The sequence below is a fragment of the Gavialis gangeticus genome, unplaced genomic scaffold (assembly GCF_001723915.1).
Source record: "Gavialis gangeticus isolate Ggan-Ray unplaced genomic scaffold, GavGan_comp1, whole genome shotgun sequence".
NCBI classification, from domain to species: domain Eukaryota; kingdom Metazoa; phylum Chordata; order Crocodylia; family Gavialidae; genus Gavialis; species Gavialis gangeticus.
The window spans coordinates 75,295,192-75,318,526 of NW_017729033.1; the positions used below are offsets into that span (position 1 = coordinate 75,295,192).

General features: G+C 40.1%; 1 protein-coding gene across 1 annotated transcript in view; it reads right to left on the minus strand.

Moving 5' to 3' along the window:
- Nucleotides 1-1,040: 1,040 nt before the first annotated feature.
- SGCZ (sarcoglycan zeta) overlaps nucleotides 1,041-23,335 on the minus strand; it is a 613,727-nt gene continuing 591,432 nt past the window's right edge. The window contains exons 6-7 of the mRNA XM_019526556.1: nucleotides 15,995-16,118; nucleotides 1,041-4,218 (exon numbers count right to left, since the gene is read on the minus strand). Of these exons, the coding sequence (XP_019382101.1) occupies nucleotides 4,024-4,218; nucleotides 15,995-16,118 (319 nt within the window). The 3' untranslated portion in view covers nucleotides 1,041-4,023. The remainder of the gene's footprint in view (nucleotides 4,219-15,994; nucleotides 16,119-23,335) is intronic.

Sequence of the window (23,335 nt, forward strand, 5' to 3'; positions counted from 1 at the left end):
TGTTGTAATTACAACTTTTTTTATCTTATTATCCCAACAAAATTAGTAGAAGCAGCAGTGTCATAGTGTGAGATATAATAGAAGTGTCAGTCTTTGGTCTTTAACACTTAACCAATTAATGAACTGTAGTACAAAACCATATAGGTAATAGTGCTCAAAGAGGTTGTTTGATGTTTTTATTTTAATTTTTTGAACAAGAAAGAGACAGTATCCTTTTATATTATAACAGGGATATTTTACAGCATATATGACTATCAAAGATATTAAATACATGTGGCTAATAAGGTCTTTTTATATTTTACTGTTGTCATATGGGCAATTCTGAAGAGGTCAAACAACTATCAAACCATTTTAGTAGTGCCCAAACTGACATGCTAATACAAAAAGAGGCATTATTTGATACATGTATTTATGTTTTATAAAGCACCTCAGAGGATTATTTTTAGTCACAAATTTTATTTTTCGAATTGGACATTTACTAACATGAAAGAAAAAATGTTCAAAAATTTGCTTTAGGGACCTCCATCCTACTCTGTCACCATACAATGACTTGTTAATTGGGAAGCTTTTGCCTTAGCCATAACAAGAAGTGACATCTCTTTTCTAAAGAGAGATAGCAGAATGTTCAGGCAGCCAAGCAATCTAACTGGGGAAACATTTGCAGGTGCTTTATCGTAAGAAGAATGCTAGATAGTGTAAATAGTCCAAAAGAGATTTAAGCAACTAAGGTTCAGGGTGAGGCAGCAGAGACGGGCAGAAAGGACAACTGATAAATATCCTTCAGTGTTGAATAGGGGACCTCTTTTATTTTACACCTCAGCTTCATAACACCACACCTAAAACCCATGCCCATGGCTCAGCTTCATAAAACCAGCCCTAAAAGAGTAACGATTTCACTCCCTGTTTAAATATGATCTGAGTCCTGAGAGCTGCCATTTGCCTCCCAAATGAAACAACATCTGTAGGTGGGTACGACTTTTCATACATTTTTTGTACTGTTATGAACAGAACAACTGGGACATTGTGAGAAAGAATCATTCATCTGTTTTGAAACGTCTACATTTTGTTTGTCTTAGCAGCCCTTCTTGCTTGTTTTTGCATTTCTCATGTGCACATGAGTGTTTAGCTACCGTCAACTTCAAACATTCAAAAATCATTAATCGGGCTCCCATGAAATCATTATATTGGCTTATGAATAGTGACTTTTTTCTTGTAATCTGCCTTCTTCTTTTAGCCTAATGGAGTGCTCTAGTCACACATGCAAGTTTTCTTTGCAATCTCACAGATTACAGATGTACTTTAAAAAAATTTAAATGGGGCATCTCACATATTTGAATTGTTACCAGGAGTTTGAGCTTAAATTAAAGAATACCACGGTGAGAGTTGGAAACACTGAGCTTTCTTCACAAAACTCTCTTCTTTTTGTTTGTGTTTTGATGTAACAAAATTCAATTTAGGCAGAAGTAAAGGAACTCATAAAGGATGGATCATTCAGCCAGGAATCTTCATATGTGCTTCAGGTGACTATTACAGCTCATATAGCAAATGAATAGACTCACAGCATGATATACTTGCAACACTGTACACCACTCCTTAGGTTTAAATTCACTCATTTGCATATAACTTCATCGTAACATTCTGGATGGTAAAGAAGACTCTGAGTCTGCGTACAGACAGTTTGGGAACAGGCTGAAGATTTATCTTCACTGAATAAATTACTCATTGCATATTATTTGTCCATCTTCTAAATTACCAGCAGATAAGCATAGGTAATTGAATACATGATATTGTGCAGCCATCCACTCCCTTTAAATATAATTTGTCTACATAAACATTGTATTACCTGTGAGCACAAGTGAAAGATATTTCTTTCCTTAGAAGGCTCTTTGAATATTAACTGTATAACCAAAATCCCTAAACTCTCTTTTCATATTTCTTTATACTCTGCATTGTAATGAAGGGGCCTGTTCAAAAAAAAGAAGAGAAGGAAAATAAAGGCTAGTGTTTGATATATTTTTCTCCTATTAAATAAAGGAACTAAAATTTCCAAAATGAAGTTTAAATCAGTTTTAACTGGCTTAACACCCATCTTTTGAGTGCTTCAAGAGTCTATTTTAAATTTTTTGTTCAGAAGCAGGAGATATAATTCTTCCCACAGAATGAACTTCAAGCCTCTGAAGAGGGACAACAAAAGTTCAAACACCAGTTAAATGGTGTAATCCCTTTTGTTGGTCTTCTGCATGGGTGAAGATCACCTGGAGAAAACAAAATAAATTCTGTGAAATGAGAATAAAGTAGAAAATTAGCCATATTGTTATGGTTGCTCATTTTCTTGCTTTCCCTTTTTTGGTAAACTGCATATTGGACACAAGTACCTACCTTGTAATGCTTTCCCTGCCTTTTGAACCACTTTAGAATGCTACAGTAGGGTCAAAATGTGTCCTCCTTTTTCTTAGACCTGAGAAGGGGCACTTGATGCCCAAAAGCTTGTCCAATAGCTCTCCCAGCTGTGTATTTAGCCCAATAAAAGATATCACAAAAAAGTCCTTATGTTCAGAAGCTGCTAATACTATGAGTTGGATGGGAGAGTTCAAAACATATTAAAACACACACTTACCTTATTGTAATCAAGTCATCTTCACAATAGGGAATATTTTTATATGTTTTACATTCCTGGGTTCTGCAAGTTTCAAGATACTCTTGTTAAAAAAGTGTTATGACAAATTTATCAGCAGCATACCATACTGTCATTTACTGGAGTCCAATTACCAAGAAAAAGCAAAGCAGGTAATGAAATATGATAAAGAAATCCCATATCAGGCAAATAGTAGGTAAATATTGACAGATGAGTGAAAATACGGCTGCATTATTTAAACACGGACCTGAAGGTGTCAACATAATATCAATGTACCTATTAATATTCTATTTCATTTAATATATGGCCGTGTATTTTTAATGATATCACTTTGAAAACTTTAATAAAACACAGTAAACAAAAAGGATAATAAATGTAGTTAGTGTACTGCTTGTTGATGTTATGCATTACATTAGTACTGATGTGTTTGCACTGTGTTCAAATGGCAGCAGTTAGACATGGCTATAAAGGAGACAAGATGTACCTTCAAAGATATTCTTTTCTTTTCTTTTTTGCCAACCATAAATTACCTTGTGAAAAGTAACAATTTTATCAGCCATTTCCATATCATTCCATTTCCCTCTTTATCTTGTTCAATCCATAAGCTGTATGTTTTATTTAAAGCAATCACTTCACATGCAGTAGCCAAGAAATTACTGCGTAAGGCCATTCAGATTTGATAAACAAGAGCAGATGTCTTTTTCACTCTGGAAAGGTAATATTGCTCAGCGCTTCCAAAATTTACCTAATGTACAAAACCCTAGATTAATAGACAAAGAGTAACAACACACTATTTTAAAGAAACAAAACTCAGGGAGGGATTCTGTCTCTTTTTTTGTTAAAAACCAAGTACTGAATTTAATTGTTTAGTAAAGCAAGCATCACACAATGCTTCAAAATTTTAAAATTCAGGGATAAAAGTTTACATCCAAAAAGATGAATGGAAAATTGTGCTTTCAGACAGTAAAGTTATTTATCATACAGGGATTACCAATTCATCTCACCATTGGATTCTGGGCAAATTTGTATATGTACCGTATATATATGTGCAGTTCATAACCAGGTCCTGCAAAAATCTAAAACTATGTGCTTCACTTCATGTAGCAAAGGCACCTGTGTTATTCTCCCTTTTGGACAAAAGGTGGTTTTATGATCCAGGTTTCCTGATGAAGACTACATTTATTTCTGAATATCTCACTCCCATCTCTACATTGAGTGGTGACGTGAGCCACAAGAGAAGGCAGCATTGTATTCCTGCTTATGCTGGAAGAAGTTGCTCTGCAGGCCATTTGAAGCTTCTGACTTGTCACAAGGGAAACCGGGCAGAATTGTGAAGCAGAGGGACAGTAACAAAGGCTATTCTGGTGTGAGGAAAAATTGGAGTCAGTTCAGCTCCACAAGCAGATGTTGCTACTGGATTGACACGTGGAGCCTGCTCCTGCCGGGGACAAGTAAAGTTTACCACTGGGACAGACGCAGACTTCGTAGATAGTCTGTCGAGGAGCTGAAGAGCTAGGTGAGGAAGATGAAAAGGAACCCATGGGTAGATTTCCCAGTCGGATTGTATCTGCATTTAAAAATATCTATGGGGAGAAGAAAGGAACAAGATAATTTAATGTCTTTCTGGATCCCAATATAATTAAAAAAATGTATTCTGATGCATAACCACATAACCATTTGACTTTATGAAGAGCTAAGGTTTTTTTGTGGTTCTCCTGTGATGTGCTGTTGAATACACAGTATATGCAAATACCTCTTAATATCTCTCCCAAGATTATCATTTAGCCATTTGTAGGAATCATACAATAACATTGCTATAATGTTTCCTGACCAGGCTGAATTCTCAAATGTATCTTTTATAATAAAAAATAATTCATTCCATGCAGAAGCATCTCCCAACCTTGAACAAATGATACTTTAATAAGTGTGAAGTGGCTTTAAAGAGCATTCTACAGCATGTTTCTTTACATGGTAAAATGTATTGTTGAAATGTGCTAAATTAAATAAGCTTAACAATAGCTATATGCAGATAATAATATAATAAGGGTATAAGTTCACATACACAGGATAGGATAAATCACTTATTAGACATGATATATGGGAAAGGCTTTAGTTTAAAGTCTTATTTAGAGGGGCATCAAATCATTCCTGTTTGATTTTTTAATATTACAGGTGAGTTAAAAGACTTTAAAAAATGTACTTTCACCCATTAGAAATATTTGAAGTTGCCCATCCTGGAAAGGCTAATGTGATCACACATTTATCTGACCACATTTCTATAATTTTTATAAAGAACTTCCCCCACTTGCCAAATTGCTCAGGATGCTGATTAGGTACCACCACTATAACAAACATCGTCAATGGAGATGAATAAAATAGGGGTAAGTTATAAGGAAAAATGCCTCTGAACAAAAGAGGTTTTCATGGTTTTGGGGTTTTTTTTAATTAAAGAGAGATGACTGAGGGAGATATTTTCGGTAATCAAGTTCCATGCAGATGGTCAACCACAGCTGAAGCAAAATTGACCACTGCCCTTAAATGCAGCATTGAAAACTAAAAAGTCTGACAGCATTTCCAGTGCCAATGTAAGCCCCAAAGAGAGCAATATATGACATCTATAAGGAGTGGAAGTTCTGAAACACCACATAAATTACTGAAAGTCAACATTTTCATTTTAACATCAATCTACAACATGATAGGTAAAAATTAGGCCTGCATGAAGCTTCGGTAGCCGATTTGATTATGAGAAGATTCAACCTGATTTGGGGGCCGAATCTCCAAATCTGAATAGAATTGGGAGACTCATTAAAGGTCTGAATTGAATCAAAAGCCTCCAAATCAATTTGGAGAGATTTGGAAATTCAGAAGGCTTGCAGCAAACAGAAATGGAGAAGAGAGAGGGGGATAGGGTGATCATCTATATATGGAAAAGACTCGGAGGGAGGTGGGGGGGGAAGACTGCTCTGATATTGACATCTATAGCTGGCCAGTGACTGTGATCTATAGCTGGCCATTCTATCTAGCCTGCGGGCTCCTAAAAATGTTAGAAAATTAATATTTATCTGCCCTTGGTTCCTATAAAAAATGACAGGAACCCAGGGCAGTAAGATCCAGGAGAAGCCCAGCAAGCTCCCACAACAGCAGGGCCCGCCCGGCCCTGCCCCCTCAGCTGGAAGCCGCAGCTGGGGCTTCTGGCCTGGTACCACACGGCTGACTTGGCACTGGAACCTCAGGTAAGGGGGAAGTGGGTGTGAAGGGCAAGTGAGGACACTGGGAAGGGAAGGAGCCCAGAGAAAAGTGGCCCAGGGAAAAGCTGAGTATGGAGGGGTGGGGGGCGGGAAACAGCCCTGTTCCTGCCCCATGCCTAATGCCCCACACTGCAGCCACTCACAGCCCACGTGGGGCTGCCTGCTCCAGACAGCCCCATGTGGGCTGCGAGTGGCTGCACCAGGGAGTGCCAAACACAGGGCAAGCTAGGGGCCGTTTTTCCCACCCTGTGCTTAGCTTTTCCCCAGGCTCCTTCCCTGATCCTTCCTGGCACATAGGAAGGTGGCCCCTCCCCTGCCCTGTGGCTGGTGCTCCCTGCTGCAGCCACTTGCAACCCATGTGGGGCTGTCTAGAGCAGGCACAGGCAGCCCCACGTGGGCTGAGAGTGGCTGCAGCGTGGGACATCAGGCAGGAGGTGGGCAAGGGGCCACTTACCCCCCACACCGCACTCAGCACCAGCTTGTAACCTGGCTCCACTGCCAGCCTGGGCCCCATGCCAGCTCCAGGCTTGCTCATCAGGGCTGCGCTGCGGCAGCAGCTGTGGCCCCCCTGCTTGCTGTGCCTGGCAGTGTTTGCCACTGCTGCCTGTGTGAGAGCTCTGGGTGGACAGCAGCAGCTGCTGCTGCTGTGCACAGCTCCAACGGGTGAGCTCAGAGCTGGCACAGAGCCCAGGCTGGCAGCGGGGCCAGGTTACAAGCTGGTGCTGAGCGCAGGGAAAAGTGGCCCCTCACTCACCCCATGGCTGGTGCCCCGCATTGTAGCTACTTGCAGCCTGTGTGAGGCTGCCTGTGCCTGCTCCAGACAGCCCTGCATGGGCTGCAAGCACCTGCAGCAGGGCGTGCCAGCCACGGGGTAGGCAAGGGGCTACTTTTCCCCATGCTCAGCACCAGCTTCTTCCCTGCCAGTGAGCAGGGGGTCAGGGCTGTGGGCTGCCCCCAGCCTGTACTGAAGGGCTGGGGGGGCACTGGGAGTGAACAGGTGCAGGAGACAATGGGAGCACAGGGCCCGCACTGGTGTTCCAGGGCCAGTGCCATTGGGCCCAGAGCAGGGTGGCAGGAGCGTGGGGTCCCAGCCAGCAGGGGCTCTATGGAGCCGAGCCAGATCCCCTCTCTCCCCGCTGGTGTAGCCTAGCTCAACTCCACAGACGCCTGCCAGCCTGTGCCCTGCTTTGGGCCCTACCAGTGCTGGCCCTGGGGACCTTGGTTCCAAGACATTGGGATATTAGTCCCAAGATGGTGACCAGGGGATGGGGCACCTGTCAAGGGATGGGACTACTCATGCAGCCCTCAACAGCCTGCCAAAACTAGGTAAGTGGCTCTCCGCCCAAAATAATTGCCTGCCCCTGTAATAGATGTACGAGAAGGATGCTACAAGAAAATGTTTGAATGATCCTTTCTGCTTCATGATTAAAAGGAAGATGGACATCAAAGGACTCACTAGTCAGTCTAGACAATGGGTAGGTAAGGCATAATGTGAAGTGTTTGATGTTTCTGAAATACTGATAACCCAATGGGGTAGACGGAAGTATGGTTTCGATGGTCTCAGACTCATGAAAAGGGAAACCAATATTTTTAGAAGGGAAGCTAGTTCAGACTAGTAAAGAGGTATGTAATAACAAAATGCAAATATAGAAAAGAAATCAGAATACTTATTTAAAACAAAACTAAGATGTTGAGAAACAGAATAATCAAGATATAATAGGAGGTGGAGAGAAGTATTTCATGAATTGCATCAATGCTGGTAATGAACAATTAATGAACATAAGAACTAAAATTTCTGATATCTGAGAATAATTTGACCTACCTATTATTATTTATACCTGTTGGGGAGCAAATTTGAATGTTCAAGTCAATAGTTATTGCCCATGTGAAAAGGGTCATGTGGGGATGGGCAAAAGGTCAAAACTGGCAGTACCTGTTCCCCTTTCACAGTCAATGTAGAAATAGATTGATTTATGCATGCTCATGGATGAGCATTCAAAGATGTAAACCTTAAAATAAGGTACTACGTGTCTGCTAAAGACTACCAAACTACGCCAGAGAAAAGAATAATGGTTTTTTAAAGCAAAGGCTAGGGAAAAAACACTGTGTTGGCATGACAATTAAATCTAAATGAATTATTCCAAAGATCTCATGCAGGCACAATTCTCAGAATTTATAGTTTTATCAGTGATGTTTTCCTAATTTAAAACACATTGCATCCAACATGGGGAGAATTCTATATTTCTGACTGAAAAAGGGAAATGAATCACAGAACTAAAAACTAGAAGTTACTGAAAGTGGGAGTAATCATGTGTTATCCATTAACAGAATACAACCTAACCCAACAATAAATATTTTAGGTCCTTCAAAAGGCCAATTTTATAAAAAAAAGGAAATAATTCTGATCCATATGGGATGGGAGAAATAATTTAGGATAGTTTGAGTTCTGACTGGGAACTGCTTAGATGCCAGAAAACTATAACTGAGAAAGAATGTTACACTTGCAAAAAAAATTATCTCTGCAAAAAGCAACAGATAAAACAGCTATAATAACTATAAGAACAAGAAAGAAAAATATAATAAAATAACTAATGGGAGTAGGGGAAGTTAATAGTACTGAATATAAAATAAAAGTTAGAAATTTCAGAATATAGGAAGCAAAAGTACATAAGTTACTATCAATGCCCAGCACTGTCGAGGGACCAGCAGGAAGAATATTTTAAGGGGCCTACTACTCATGCAGGTAAACGTGTGATTGGATCTAATGCATGATCCACACCATCATAACTCCTGCCATGTCACACAGGCATGGCAGGAGGCATTACTGTAGGATCAAATAATAGATCCAATTGCACCTTATTGCTGGTGGAAAAGCAGGTACCCATGGGTGGGAGTGTTGAGAGGGCTCCCAGCTGTGGGGACCTTATGCAGCCGTTGCCAAGAAACCCCACAACTGACAGGGATATTGGCCCCGGCTCTGCCTCACACGCAGCCAGGACTGAGAGTCTTGCAACTGACAGGGCTCCCAGCCCCGACTGAACTTCACATGCAGTCCCTCAACTGATGAGGCTCCTGTTCCTGGCTGTGTCTCATGAGAGCCCTGAGACCTCTCAGTCTTGGCTGCACATGAGGTGTATTTGGGGCTAGGAGCCCCAACAATTGCTGGGCTCTCGTTCCCAGCTACATGTGAGCAGCAGTCAGGACCATAAGCCCCATTAGTTGTGGGGCTCTCAGTCTCAGCCGCATGTGAAGGACAGTTGGGACTAGGAGGCCTGTTAGTTGCAGGTCTCTCGGTCCTGGCTGTGCATGAGGTGCCATCAGAACAGAGAGCCCTATGTGGGCTGAGGGTTTCAACCACTCCCAAGCTTGGGGAATGACTGCAGCTGTGATCACCAGGGCTCAGGGGTTTCACACTGGGCAAGGCACATCCCTGTGGCTGGGAGCCTCATCAGCTGAAGAACTAGCCACAGGAGTGGTCCTGCTACACATGCAAATTAAAGATGGACAGCAATCAGCTATAAATAAGGACCTATTGAATTAATGGAGGTAGTGGGGTGCATGGCAGCTCCTCTAACCTTGCATGTTAGCTGCTGATTAGTGGAGGACCCCACTGTTCCCCCCAATCAGGAAGAAAGCTAAAACCATGATTTTAAACACGGCACCATTTTTGATAGTCAGCAGCAAACAGCAGAGCTGTCCAGGGCCCCTCAGTCAATCAATAGCAGGAGGCAAAAACTGTGCCATATTTAAAACTGCAATTTTCACCTTCCCGCTGATCAGGAGTGAGCCACAAGCGGGGCCCCACCACCAAGTGGGGGGAGGCGGGTGCGGGGGAACCTACAGTAATGCCTCCTGCCATGCCTGTGTGACATGGCAGGAGTTATGATGGTGTGGATCATGCATTAGATCCAATCACACCTTTACCTGCATGGGTAGTAGGCCCCTTAAAATATTCTTCCTGCTGGTCCCTTGACAGTGCTGGGCATTGATAGTAACTTATGTACTTTTGCTTCCTATATTCTGAAATTTCTAACTTTTATTTAAGGAGCCACAGTATATCCCACTTCCATGATGAATTCTGTAGGTCCCTAGCTATAAAATTAATACACATTTTTTTATGACTAACTTTATACTTGGTGGGAACTTTTTATTGTATGATACCTATTTGCATGTGTAGGTGGTCTTAAGGTAATTGGGCAATTAAACAGTTTATTGAGCAATACAGGAAACCCTTGCTATTCGCGGGTTCGGCATTCATGGTTTCAAATATTCACGAATGCTAAACCCGCATTTTAAATACACTTTATGCACTTACAGGAACTCCTTGGGAGCTCTGTGCTTGCTGCCACCAGGCTCCTACCACTGCCACTGGGCTCCCACCACTGCGCTCCCGTTATCACCACAGGAGCCATGCCCCCCCCCAGCCACCAGGGGCACTGCAGTGCCTTATTCATGGATTTCGCCATTTGCGGGGGATATGAAAACATATCCCTCGTGAATGGCAAGGGTTGTCTGTACCTGTAACACGTAGAGGGGGCATAACATATAATGAATAAAATGAATTCTAACAATGTTTTTGGTGATGGCAGAACTGTTAAGATTAATAAAGACAATGCAGAAATGTTTGACAGTGTTGGTTATAGCTGTGTTGGTCTAAGGACATAGGCAGACAAGGTTCTTTGGGTAAACATGATTCCTTTTATTAGACCAACTAAATAGTTGGGAAAATTGTTCTTTACATTCTTTCAGGCACCCTTCTCAGGCATAGGGAGAGTCTGTTGGGTTTTGTATGCTTTCCTGGGTGGAAAAGAAGCTTAAGCCAGTATGCAAAATTCAGGTCTGTGAAAATGCAAATGTATTTTAGGGAAGATCAGAAGGAATGGGTGTTAATGGAAGTTAGTGAGACAGGTACGTTGGGGAGTGGGGGAAGGGGAGAACGTTGACCTGGTGATAGAATGTAGTTGGTAAAATGGAGAGGGGTTACTTGGGGTTATCAGAAGTCAGGCAGATTATAATATGCCATAAATCAAATGCCTGTTTTCCATTCTAACAGTAATTTGGAAGCATATTCAGTAGCACCTACTAATTTTGGACATTTTTGTTCATTTCTAGATAACTTGCACATAAAAACTTCAAAAAAAATGGCTCTGGAGATCTTTGGATTATTCATGTAGGCTTTTCAGTAAATGGTGGAAACTCCAGAGGAAAAAGTTAATCATGTTCTGTTCTATTAAAAGGGTCAACACTGACATGGGTTGTTATCTATCCCATATTAGAGGATTTTTCAAATCTAGAAGATAAGGCAACAGCAAAATCCAAATTAAGACTAAAAATAAGACACAATGTTAAGAATGAAAGTAATTTATTGCTGGAACAAATTACCAATGATGGTAACAGACTCACTATTATTGGATATTCTATAATTTAAGTTAGGGTTTTTTTCTAAAATATGTATTCTACTTTAAATGAGAATTAATTCAGGTCATTTTGAGGGGCTGTGTTATGCAGGAGATCAGATTAGATTATCCTATTACCCCCTTTTGTCTGATAAAACACTAATCTATAAATCTCTATAAAGGTTTTTCTTTTTTTCTTTTGCATTAGCATTGTTATACTTATGCAATGTAGAGGTGCTATAAAACAGGGACTTCAGTGGAATTACTCTGGTGTAGATCAGGTGAACCTGGCAGAATTATTTTACTAATTAAATTAGCAAGATTTGTTAAACCTAGCTGCTCATTAATTTCCATCTGAGATTTGTTTCACGCTGTGCCGTCAACAAAACTGGATTTTGTTTTTGCTACAACTGAAGGAGAAGCAACCTTGTTTTCTTCTGCTGGTAAACTGCTTTGAGGCATGGATTTGTCCATGCAACATGAAAATCAGGCAAATGGAGTGGTAACAGAAGGAAATGAAATAGTGAATTATTATTTGAAAAGACAGCTCTGTGATGTAATGATCTTTATAAGTAACAACTCAAAGTAAATTGAACCCTTTGGCAAAAAAAATCCAAACTTCAATGATAATTGATGAAGAGCGTTCTCCAGCTATATGAAATGCTTAAAGGACCTACAGCTACAAGCAGGGAAGTACATACAATAATGTTGGCGTATCATCACAACTCAACAGATTTGGGTTAAAAGATTATGACATTCTCTGATTTTTTTTCATGTTCTATAGTAATATTGTGACAACCTCTTCTTGCATCAGCACCAGATTATTTTCCATTCGAAAATTCTATACCACACTAAGCTTTTTGATATAATAGTTCAGAAGCCATATGTCAGCCAGAACCAGGCAGGGAATGGCATGTATAGAAGAAAACATAATTTTTACTACAGAAATATATGATATATTTGACTAGAGTTAAAGAAAATTAAAAAAAAAAAAAACTACATTAAATTTAAAATCTACCACCCCCCAAAAAACAAAGTTCCAAAATTATTTTGAATTAGCCATTATTATTGCCCTTTAAGCAAAAATCCTATTAACTTCAATGTTTAGAATTTTGCTTCGGTAAGGATTCAAATAGCATGTATGATATAAGATCTAAGATCGTCACACATACACACATGCACACAGCCTCTTTTACGCTGTGTTTTATTATCCTGGAGCAGTAATTGTGTAAGAAAACGGCCCTTTCAAGACACACTCTGAAAGTGCTTACATTTGGGGATAGGTAGGGAGGTAATATTCTAGAGGCAGAACTGAGGTGGATACTTGGGAGCAGAGTGCTTGGCAGGGTCTGCAGCCCAACAGTGCTGCAATGAATTCTGTGAAGCATGGTGGTCCAAGATCAGGATAATGTAAGGATGTTTAAAACTATCATCACAGCTCAGGCTCTACTCATGGCCTTTTGTACTTATGAACAAAGAGCTTTATCTAGCATGAGCGACTGCTCTTTACTAGGGGTGTCTGAAGTGGGCCGTATTCGATTCAGATTTGGCCCCAATCAGGGACAGTGATTTGATTCAAATCACTATCCCAATTTGATTTGGCTGAATCTGAATCTGAAGATTCGATGCTGATTCATAAGTGACTCTGAGCTAGGGCATAAACTCCTCTCTGTGTGGACATTGTTCTCTTCTCTTTCTGGTACACCCCCAAACACCTTATTGGTGCTTAATACACAGATAGATACCTAATGCAACTTAATAACGGGGGTGCTACACATGAAGAATTTGTGAAACTGGGCCCTACATTTTGCTTCATTACAAATTAAATTTTGGAGGGAAAAAATCTTAGTGTAGACAGTAATTGGATTCGGATCACCATCCCTGATTTGATTCAGCCAAATCCAAATCTGAAGGTTCGATGCTGATTCAGAGAATCAGCAATTTGGACATAGACACAGTTTTAAAAGTTTTTTCTACATACCTTGAGGTAGCAGGTGTGGCTCATGATTGCTGCAATACTGGGGTGCATGAAGCATCCCACAGGAGTGGGGGGGGGCCCTCCACATGCTCAGCAGTGAACCTGGAAGTGGACCAGAAGTACTTCCAATCCACTTCCGGGTCTGCCAGGGGACGCACTGGGGGCCCCCCCTGCTCCTCCCCTGCTCGGCAATCAGCCACAGGGGGACTCCAGGTGCCCCACCCGCAGACCGAGGAGGCACCAGTCACTGAGCCGGCAAGGTTGGGCAGCTCCCTAGCGTGCTCCCCGGTAGACCTAGAAGTGGATTGGAAGTGCCTCTGGGTCTGCCACCGAGTGCATTGGGGAGCCCCCCATACTTCTGTGGGATGCTCCATGTGCCTTATTACTGCAGCACTCATGAGCCCCTGCTACCTAGAGGTATGTAGAAAAAACATTTAAAGCTGTCTCTGTCTGAATCTCTGAATCTTTCCAAATTGATTTGGAGGGTTCTGATTTGATTCAGAGAGATTAAAGGATCCTCTGATTCAATTCGGATTCAGAGATTTGGCCACTGAAGTGGGCCGAATGTCCCCCGAATCAAATCAGGGACTGAAGCTTCGCACAGCCTTACTAGACAGTGAGTGTTGCTAAAAGGGAGAGGCTTGGCTACATGGAAATGTTCTGTTTGAGAAAATGAATACCACAGGAATTAGAATTAGATTTGGTTTCATAAGAACTTGGTCCAGATAGACATCCTCCTCCTTCAGAGACAAATCTTTCATCAAAATCACTTAAATCATATTATCAGTATTTGAATTGACATCACCAAATAATCATTTAACCATCTGATCATCTTAGGCTGAATGATATATTTGTATGCATTTGTAGGCTTAGCAAAAAATGGTAACTTCAGGAAGAAAATACCATGATGTGAGTATCTTTGATCTTTTCTACTGTCTTTGTATGTAGAAGAAGCAATAGTCAATTAGCAGCCATGGGCTTGTATTTTTCAGTGATGGAATGTTTCTTGTTATATGAACTGACTGAATCTGTTAATGCCAGAGCTTCTAATTCTATTTTATGTGTAAATGATGCTACTTTAAGCCATTGGCTATGGTTTATTTATAGAATAATTCATAGCTCACAATTAAATGCTAAGCTGTAATTGAATCAAAGGATTCTCCTGATCTCTTGAATCACAAGGGTGTAGCTCAAGTGCTTCATAAAGAGCAGCAGAACCTGAAAGTAAATTATAGCCTCCAGTACTCAATCTGGGATCATTTTTTATAATTTATAATTCAAATAAAAATATTATTGTGATATTGAAGTAAATAAAAAGAAAAAAGTATTGAATAGCAGAAACCAGAATGCTTGCAAAAGTTTTCAGTTTATGACATGAATGACTACAGATCATATTATATAAGAGAAATAGGACTGGGGGAAAGGGATTTGGTAAACTTATTTAAGGTCTTCAAAAAATAATATCTTAAGGTTATTGCTAAATAAAAGGGGAGCATATCTTTCATAATTTAATCTAAGTAAATCCAAAATGTTCTTAGATATTGCTATAATTGGTTGATTTCAAGGACTATAAAAAAATTGCTAGCATATGAAGGAGATAATTGTGCCTCAGAAAAAAAGTAGAAATTCATTAAATGTATCTTGTCTGAATTTGTACAATAAATAAAAATCTCCAAGTACAATTTGGTTAGCTGGTATATGAACTATACAAAAATTAAGTGTAGTACTTTTCTAGTACAAAACTTTTAATCTTAAAATGGTGCATTAATGCATATATGAAAGTGATCAAGGGATTTGTTTATGATAGAAAGCAAGAGTTGCTTTTAAGCCTCTGATCTAATTTGAAAAAAATGTTCTATTAAGAAAATAAAAATAAAAACTCTTTCAAAGTGGAGTTCTCATGAGCTAAGAAAGAAAAAGCTGTAAACTATTCAGTATGACTACATTTTAATTATTATATACTTGATGTAATGCTTGTCATATATTATTCCTGTACATACCTGCTTTATCTTTTTATTCTACAATTTAGCGCTCACAAATGGTGCAGGTTTATTTTGTCCTGAACATCAAAGCCCCCTGTGTATCCACAAAGAACTTAAAACATGGGCAACAACTACCAAACTTGGATAAAGAATCTAATCAATTTAACTTTCTTTGGATAGTCAGCAAAGTCAAATTGATTCAATATAATCAATTTAACTTATTCGATAATGATAATCAAAGTATCTGTTATCCGAAGTAATGCAATTACAGAGTATTAGATTTCTTTCTCAAGCTTCACCAAAACGTTATTCAAAATTTACGATTTATTGGTTGGTTTGTCATATTATGTGGGTCTGCAAAATCCTAACTGTGAAGGGCATAGTCAGTTCCTAACCTGCCAATTAACTGACTCATTTTTAGGGATCTGGTGAAGGACTTGAGTAACCTGCAGCATTTCATTCCATATAATATGTACAATTTTGAGTGCAAACACTTAATGGGTTTTCTTAGTATATTTGTTCCTGAAAGTAACGGTGTGAATAAAACGTAATGCTTCAAATTTTTTATTAGAAATCAAATAATGATGAAAGAGTATGGCTTAAGTAAATTCATTTCTAATTTGGGTAATCACAGAATATTACTTGTATTTTTTATGTGGCCCTGCATGTAGTACTTTTTACACAGCACGCTTTCATTTTTCACATGCATTTGGCTGGACAGAGCTGCAGAGAATTTAATTCTGCACAAAACTTACCTCCCCTTCTGTGGACTGCAAGTGCAGTTCTTTCCTGCAGGTGGCCTTTAAGTCTCCTGCAGCAGCACTAACTTGTACTCCCCTGGGAGCTTCCATTATTAAAGATCTAGTTGGAGATTCAAGTCTGAAAAACAAAAATATCCATTAAATAGGAACCCCTTGCCAAAACCCCACCAGATCCCAAATAAACATCAAGCCACATTGTACTCAACTACTTGTCCCTGCCATCTCCCCTCCTAAATCCAGATAAAGAACATTACTTAATGAAAATCTATTGTCAAGACAAATGAGAAGTGAATTGTTCCAGAAACTGGTCATCTGGTCTCCTTTATGACTCTAAATCAAGAAAACACTTATGCATGTGCTTGATTTCTTAAGACAGTGCTTATACAAATGCTCAATGTAGTGTAAAGAAATGTACCTAATGTTACAAGCTATTTGGCACACTTCTGTTTTCTACTCAAACCACATGCTGATGAGCAGGGTTTACTCTATGCATCCAGTGGAAGATGTTCTTTTAAACAAACTTTAAGTTAAAAGATTTCCTTTGAGGGTTTTCACAATTTAAGTTCATTGGGATGTCTTCTTCCTTCACAGAATAGCTGCACAGGATACTGGAAGGGTGCAGGTAGAGGGAGAGGGCAAGTGTTGTATGCATGAGAGAGAAAGAATTAGGACCCTCTGCCTGTCTGCATTTTCCACTTTCTGCATTCTATTCACTTTCCTCTACTGCCCATTTCCTATTTAACCCCATTACAATGGTCACATTCTTTATTTCTTTTCTCAGTGCAATTACCCACATTGATTTTATTTATTTTTATCATCTAGTTTTGTCTTCTGTATCTTATAATTTCCTTATATCCATCAAGATTCTGGATCCATCATAATAAATAGTGGTGTTCCTCACATTGTACCACTGTGCTTTGTTGAAAGTTAAAGTTCCAGCAAGAGACTATGGGAGGTAGTGCTGAATAAGTAAAGATAATCTAGTACAGTGCTGTCCCATTGCTAAGTGACCAGGGGCTGTACACCCCATAGGCTGCATCAGCAGAGACCATACACCGTGTGAGCAGCCGCTTACTGTACCCCCCACACAGGACTCCCCCTATTGCACCATGCACCAAGGCATGGGTACCTTGTCCTCATCCTTAGCTTCCCTGGCCACAGATTTTCCTTCAGCACCATGCTGTTCTGAGCCATGTGCTCTGGGTCACGAAGTTACTCAGTACAGTATGCCATGCTGACCCACTGTGCTGGGATGAGAGCAGAAAGTGGAAGTCAGAGGAAGGAAGAGGATCTGGGTCACTCAAGTGGCTGCTGCAGTCACAGCAATGTGGGAAACAACAGCTGAGTGAATCCGGGGGTGCAAATTAACCCCTTGAAGGCTGCATACTCCCTCATCTAGCAGAGAGAGCACTTCACTGAAACGCAGGACACCTGGATTAAATTCCTGGATCAGTCAGGAATTTACTTTGTGACCTTGTTAACACCTTGGACAAGCCACTTATCCTAAGCTATACCTTAATTCCTCATCTGTAAGATAAGGAACATACTACTCATGTACCCAACTACATGCGCCTAGGGAAGATGAAACTGATTAATAATGGTGATGTATTTGCTACAACAGTCAGGGCCATCAGTACTTAGAATGATGTAAACTATAGAAGTATATAATTATTTGACTAGAAGTATTGTCAGATAAAAATCAACTTAAATATCTATTAAGTAGTCTTAGGAAACTGGAATTTGATGTTTTTTTAGCACTCATGCACAGACAAGAGAGATCAGCAATGGATTAACTTCTTGAAGCTACATTTTTTACGTGAGCAATAACAAAGATTGGATTTAAGCTTCCAATCACTGAGGTAGCATCTATGCAATATTTCTGACTGCTGAATATCACTGACACTAAATGAGAATTTATCTGAAAGCCTTTATTTGGCTGCACAAAATGAATCTCTTTGTAGGGACATCCAGATATGAAATCATCAGGTACTTGGGGTTATTTTTGTATGTGCCTAGGTAAGAAGGCAGATACATATCTGTTATTAAAGAAAAGGAGAGAGAAAACTTTTGAAGGCACACTTCTTGTGATTTGATTTTATTAAAAAATGAAACACCAGCCAAACCTGATTATTAATTATGATTATCACTCACATAAAGCCAATAATGGGACAAGAAGAGCAGGTGGAGGTAAAGGGTAAGAAATATTTTAAAGAAAGAAAAAAGTTTAAAGGATCATTTTTTTAAAAAGCAAGATTAAGAGGAATCACTACTCTAATCACTACATTGTATTTCAAGAACCAATCTATTCGGCTTGAAAACATCCCTTATCTTTTCATTCAGGTATTATAAAGGTAAGTGAAAAAATGTACTTAGCAGGCTACTTTCTTTCCTTTTGGCATGTGCCATTCCCATTTCAGATAGACAGTCTGGCTGATATCTAAATGGATCATAGAGTCACAGGACAGTTAGGAAAGTAGGGATGGAAGGGACCTTACAAGGTTATCTAATCTAGCCATCCACTCAAGGAAGGATCATCCCTGACTAAAACATCCCAGCCAAGTGTCCATCTAACATCCTCTTGGAAATTTCCAGGAAAGAAGATTCCACAACCTCGCTAGTTTGCACGTTCCAATGGTGTGCCCCTGCAGCTGGGAGACTGCAGCAGCTGTGGTCTCCTAGCCATAGGGGTGTGTGGTGTACCTCCATGGCAGGGAGCTCTGTCAGCTGAAGGGGCTCCCACATATGGGAACTTGCTTTTTGATGGTGCAGGGGGACCTCCATTCCAGAATTGGGTGCCCACTGCACCAGCAATAAGGCATGAGGGGATCTGCTTTGTGTCCTCACAATCGTGCCTCCTCCCTAGCACGTGTGGCATGACAGGAGGCATAATTATGTGACTCAAGCTGTAGATCCCATAGCATCTTTACTTGTATATGGCGTGGGGGGGGGGCAGGCTTAGGGACAGATTCTTTTCCACCTATTAGTTGTGTGCAGTGGGTAGTTAGTGCAAAGCAGTTAAAGGAAAAAGTGAGTGGGTTCTACTTCTTTTCATTGCTTTTTTGTCACTCAGTCTTAAAGGGTAAGTTGACATTTGTAATAATAGATGCATTAATGGATTTTGAGGGACTTGAACGGGGTGGAGCAGATTTGCAGTTCAGCACTTAAATCCATCCAGATGTGTAATAGAATCATAGAAAATTAATGTTGAAAGGGACCTCTGGAGGTCATGTAGTCCAACCCACTGCTCAAACCAGGACCACCCCCAACCAGATCATCCCAGCCAAAGCTCTATCTAGCCAGGTTGTGAAAACCTCCAAGGATGCAGAGTCCACAACCTCTCTGGGTAACCTGTTCCAGTGTTTTAATAGGTAGAATACATTTTGGCTCCCAGTGCTTAGATTACTTATTCAGAAAATGGTAGGTCTGGGTTCTAGGCCCTTCTCAGAGATGTGGATTCAAACTTGTCTCCAAGGAAGCTACCCTATTATCAACAAGGTTGGAATAATGGCAGTGATGGGAAAACAGCCTGTCCTTCCTTTCAGTGTGAAAGAATAATTGGGTCAGAAGAAGAGAGGACAAAACAAAATCTTACTTGACAAATATTCTTACTGCTAGGTTATAATGTAAAAGGTGGGTGATAACGTTACATGCCTGCTATCAGAAGAGGGCTTTATATCCTGAGTGAAAGGAAGTACCTAAGCACCAAAGGGAAGTTAGTTCACCTTTGCTCATCCTTTCCAGTTGTTCTATTTTCTAGGTAGGTCTCAGTTTCTGAATTGTCCCTTGTGCCTATCTCTACCTGTTGACTGCACTGGGATCACAGATACTTAACCTTAATAACCTTGGGACCAGAAGAAAAGCCTTACTTGAAAGCACATAACAGACCAATCTGAATTTTTCCCTAGTATGCATCCAAATAGTTTATTAAATGGCATACAGTGGGATTTTCAAAAGCCTGCAGGGATTTGGCCTAATCCATTTTATCACTGATTTCAAAGAGAACGGGATTTGGGCTAAGATTGAATGCTTATGATAATACTACTCATTGCATATCTCAACTGGTATAACATCGCTATTTAGAAATGCATTTACCATAATCTCTAAAACTTCCACAACTTTCCTCTGCCTTTTCTTAGTTATGAAGATAAAACTGCCCTCCATGAAATACACTATGCAAAATGAACAGCATTTTCAGTGTCACAGTGTTCCAGGGGCATACCTGTTGTCATGCATATTGACTTGTGCAGGGGATGTTTGTCAGACGCCATTAGTCTTTTCTTTACAATTACAAACAATTATTGGCATGCCACATGCTGCTCATAATTGCCACCCTTATTTTCACCAAAATTATTCATTTTCCACCAAATTAATGAACCAGATACCTGGCTGTTAGTTGTGCAAAATAAGCTGTGCCCATATCAGTTTTCTATGCGGATTAGCATTTTCAGAAAAAGAATTAGGAATTTATCAGTATCCTAAAATTATTACATTACCCTGACTGAAGTATATATATATTTTTTGGATTATTTAAAGGGTAGCTTTTAAAAATTAGCTATATGTTAATAAAAATGAATTTTCCTGTCATGTTCCATTTGCTGCTTCTTTTGTATTACAATTTTCCTTCTTATGATTCTGAAAAGGAATATTGGAAATACATGACCTGCAACCATCATCTGTAAACACAGAATCCTTTATATAAAAAAAGGTTATTTCTTCAGCAGTGTTGCCAGAGGACAAGTCTGAGATAAGTTACTTTTCCAGACTTTCATACAGAATAATATGTTTTTGCTTGTTTCAGTCCTATTCTCTAAAGGCTTTGATTTTGGCTACAAACTTATTGAAACATTCCATGCTATAATTTTAACATCTTTAAGAAAAGCATGGCAGTGAAGAATGCTTATAAATACCATATCAAGAATCTGCTTTTCTTTCAAATTTGTTTTCTGTCTGTCACAGTGGTATTTAATTGCACAAGGGGATCCTATGCACGTGATTTCATTTTTAATTTCCCAAGCAACAAACAGCTATGTTAGAGCAGGCAAGTTAATAGACACACCATCTCAGAATAAGAAAGAGACAAGTACTTTTAAAATAAGGAACTTTGACATCTGATTTGCCACCTTTCTGTGTAGGTGATTAAGACAGAATAGATATCCAGATTAAGGGCTTTGTTATACATTCATTTTAGGCAGGTACCTGGAGCTCTTAACTCCTGGATTGTCCACCAGTTAACACCTGAAACAGCCTCTGCCTCCCACACCTACCCCAACCCCAACCCCCAGCTACTTACCCTTCCTTACCTATCTGGAAGGTAAACCCCACAGTTAGTGAAGCAAACCCCACAGTTCCTTACCAAACTAGGCACTGCACATCTTGGGGAAGGGACTGGGGATTTTCCTTGCTGCTTCTTTTCCCTTTCAGACTGGTCCAGAAGGAGAGAGAAGTGAGAAAAAGCCCCCAACCTGTTCCCCAGACCAAGGACCTTGGTCTGGGGAATAGGAGGGAAGCATTGTGTAGCTGTTCCTCTGCTCTGTTCCTGGTCTTAGAGGCTGCGCCTAAAAATCATCCATTTTACTGTGGATTAAGCTAATTAGCTGCACAGTACAGTGTCACCATCTACCTGTGCACTGGCATTAGGGTTCAGTAAACTAATTAACTCTGCTGCAAGATAGTGAAGTCAGCGACAGTATTATCTTATGATGGAGAATGATATGCATGTGTGGATAGTGACTGAGTGGGAGCCGGAATCCTGACTGCCACATGGCTCTGCAGGTTTTGCATCCTTGTGTCCCAGCAACCCCTCTGCCACCCACCATGACCACCTGGAGCCCAGGTCTGACCCCACCATACCCCTGCCAGCCTGGACCTGCTCCACCTCAGCTCAGATTGCTGCTATCTTGCATGTACATATAAATGCTGTGCCCAGGAGCAATTTACTCCAGCTTAAACATCTATGGAGTTGATTGTTTCACCTTAATTGCACATGTAGATGCACCCAGAGAGTGGAATGGAGGGAGCAGTAGGATAAACCCCAAACCTGCTTCTTATTCCAGGACTCCAGCCTGAGAAGCAGGCAGGGAGCAGTGCTTCTCATCCATTTCAATCCAGAAGAGGCACTGAAGCCACTGCAGTTTTTGCCACAGCCCTAAGAGTGAACCTCACATACGTTATTATTAATTAAAAATGAACTTACATTCAAATAAATAAAGTATTAGAATGTTATCAGAAAAATTATTTACTGATTATAAAATAAGGTAAGTCAAGGAAAATTAAGAAAAACAAATATTAAAGTCTATTCAGTTCTATCCATGACTGTCTAGCCCAGATGTGAATTTCTCACATTCCATTCCCCCATTCTCCAGAATTTGTATGCATTTGTGAGCTCATTTCACATATCTTTCTTCTAATTACACTAAAAATAGGCTATTGCCTTGAGTGCTTTGGCATTTTTATTCAACATGAAAAATATCCATTCTATATGAAATTTCAACACTTTAAAATATTTATTAAAAACTGTAATGAATAGTAGAAACATCAATGTATCACATGGAAGGAAAACTCGTGAAGTATTTCATTTCAGAAAAAGTAGTGTTTGGGTCCATTGTTTAAATATATGGATGTTTTGGCTCTTGGGAACTCATTGGACCATGTTTATAAAGTCTTCCACTGTAGAGCAGGAAGTTCAAAACACCCTCAAAAGATGGCTCAAGTCAGGCCCCTCAGAGCCTCCAGAGTTGCCAGGTTCCTAGGTATATGGTAAGTAGGTCAGAAGCCATGAAAGCCTTCCAGGAACCCTGATTCATGGCAAAGAGACCTAAAACTTAGTTAAGCTAAGTTTCCTTAAAGCTTTCTAAGAGCTTGCCTTAGAGCTCTGGTACAAAGGCAATAAATCTGCCTATGCTTCCTGCCATATTGCTGGGCTCTGAGATTGGGTTATCAAAGTTCCAAGAGCCTTCAGACTCATAGTTCCATAGCAGGGACATACTGACTGACAGCCTGCCATCTGCCACCTCCAGGGAAGGAATTCTACCTGATCAATACATGAAAGAGCTACTCAACAGAGCTCACAAAGACACTCTCAAGGACCCAGAGGGACAGCCTTCCATCTTCAGCTCCCTCTGTGCAAAAATGAAGTTTATTTCCTACATGTATGGACTTTTTGCCATCTTGTGCCATCTGCACTTTTTCCAGAGCCTGACAAAGGGACTTTGATCCCAAAAGCTTGCAGAAAAGGACAATTGTCTTGCCATTTTCCAGTTGTTCTAATAAAAGGTATCATTTTGGAATCAAGAGTTCTAGATTTTTGTATAGCAGAGACATGGAAGCCATAGAAAG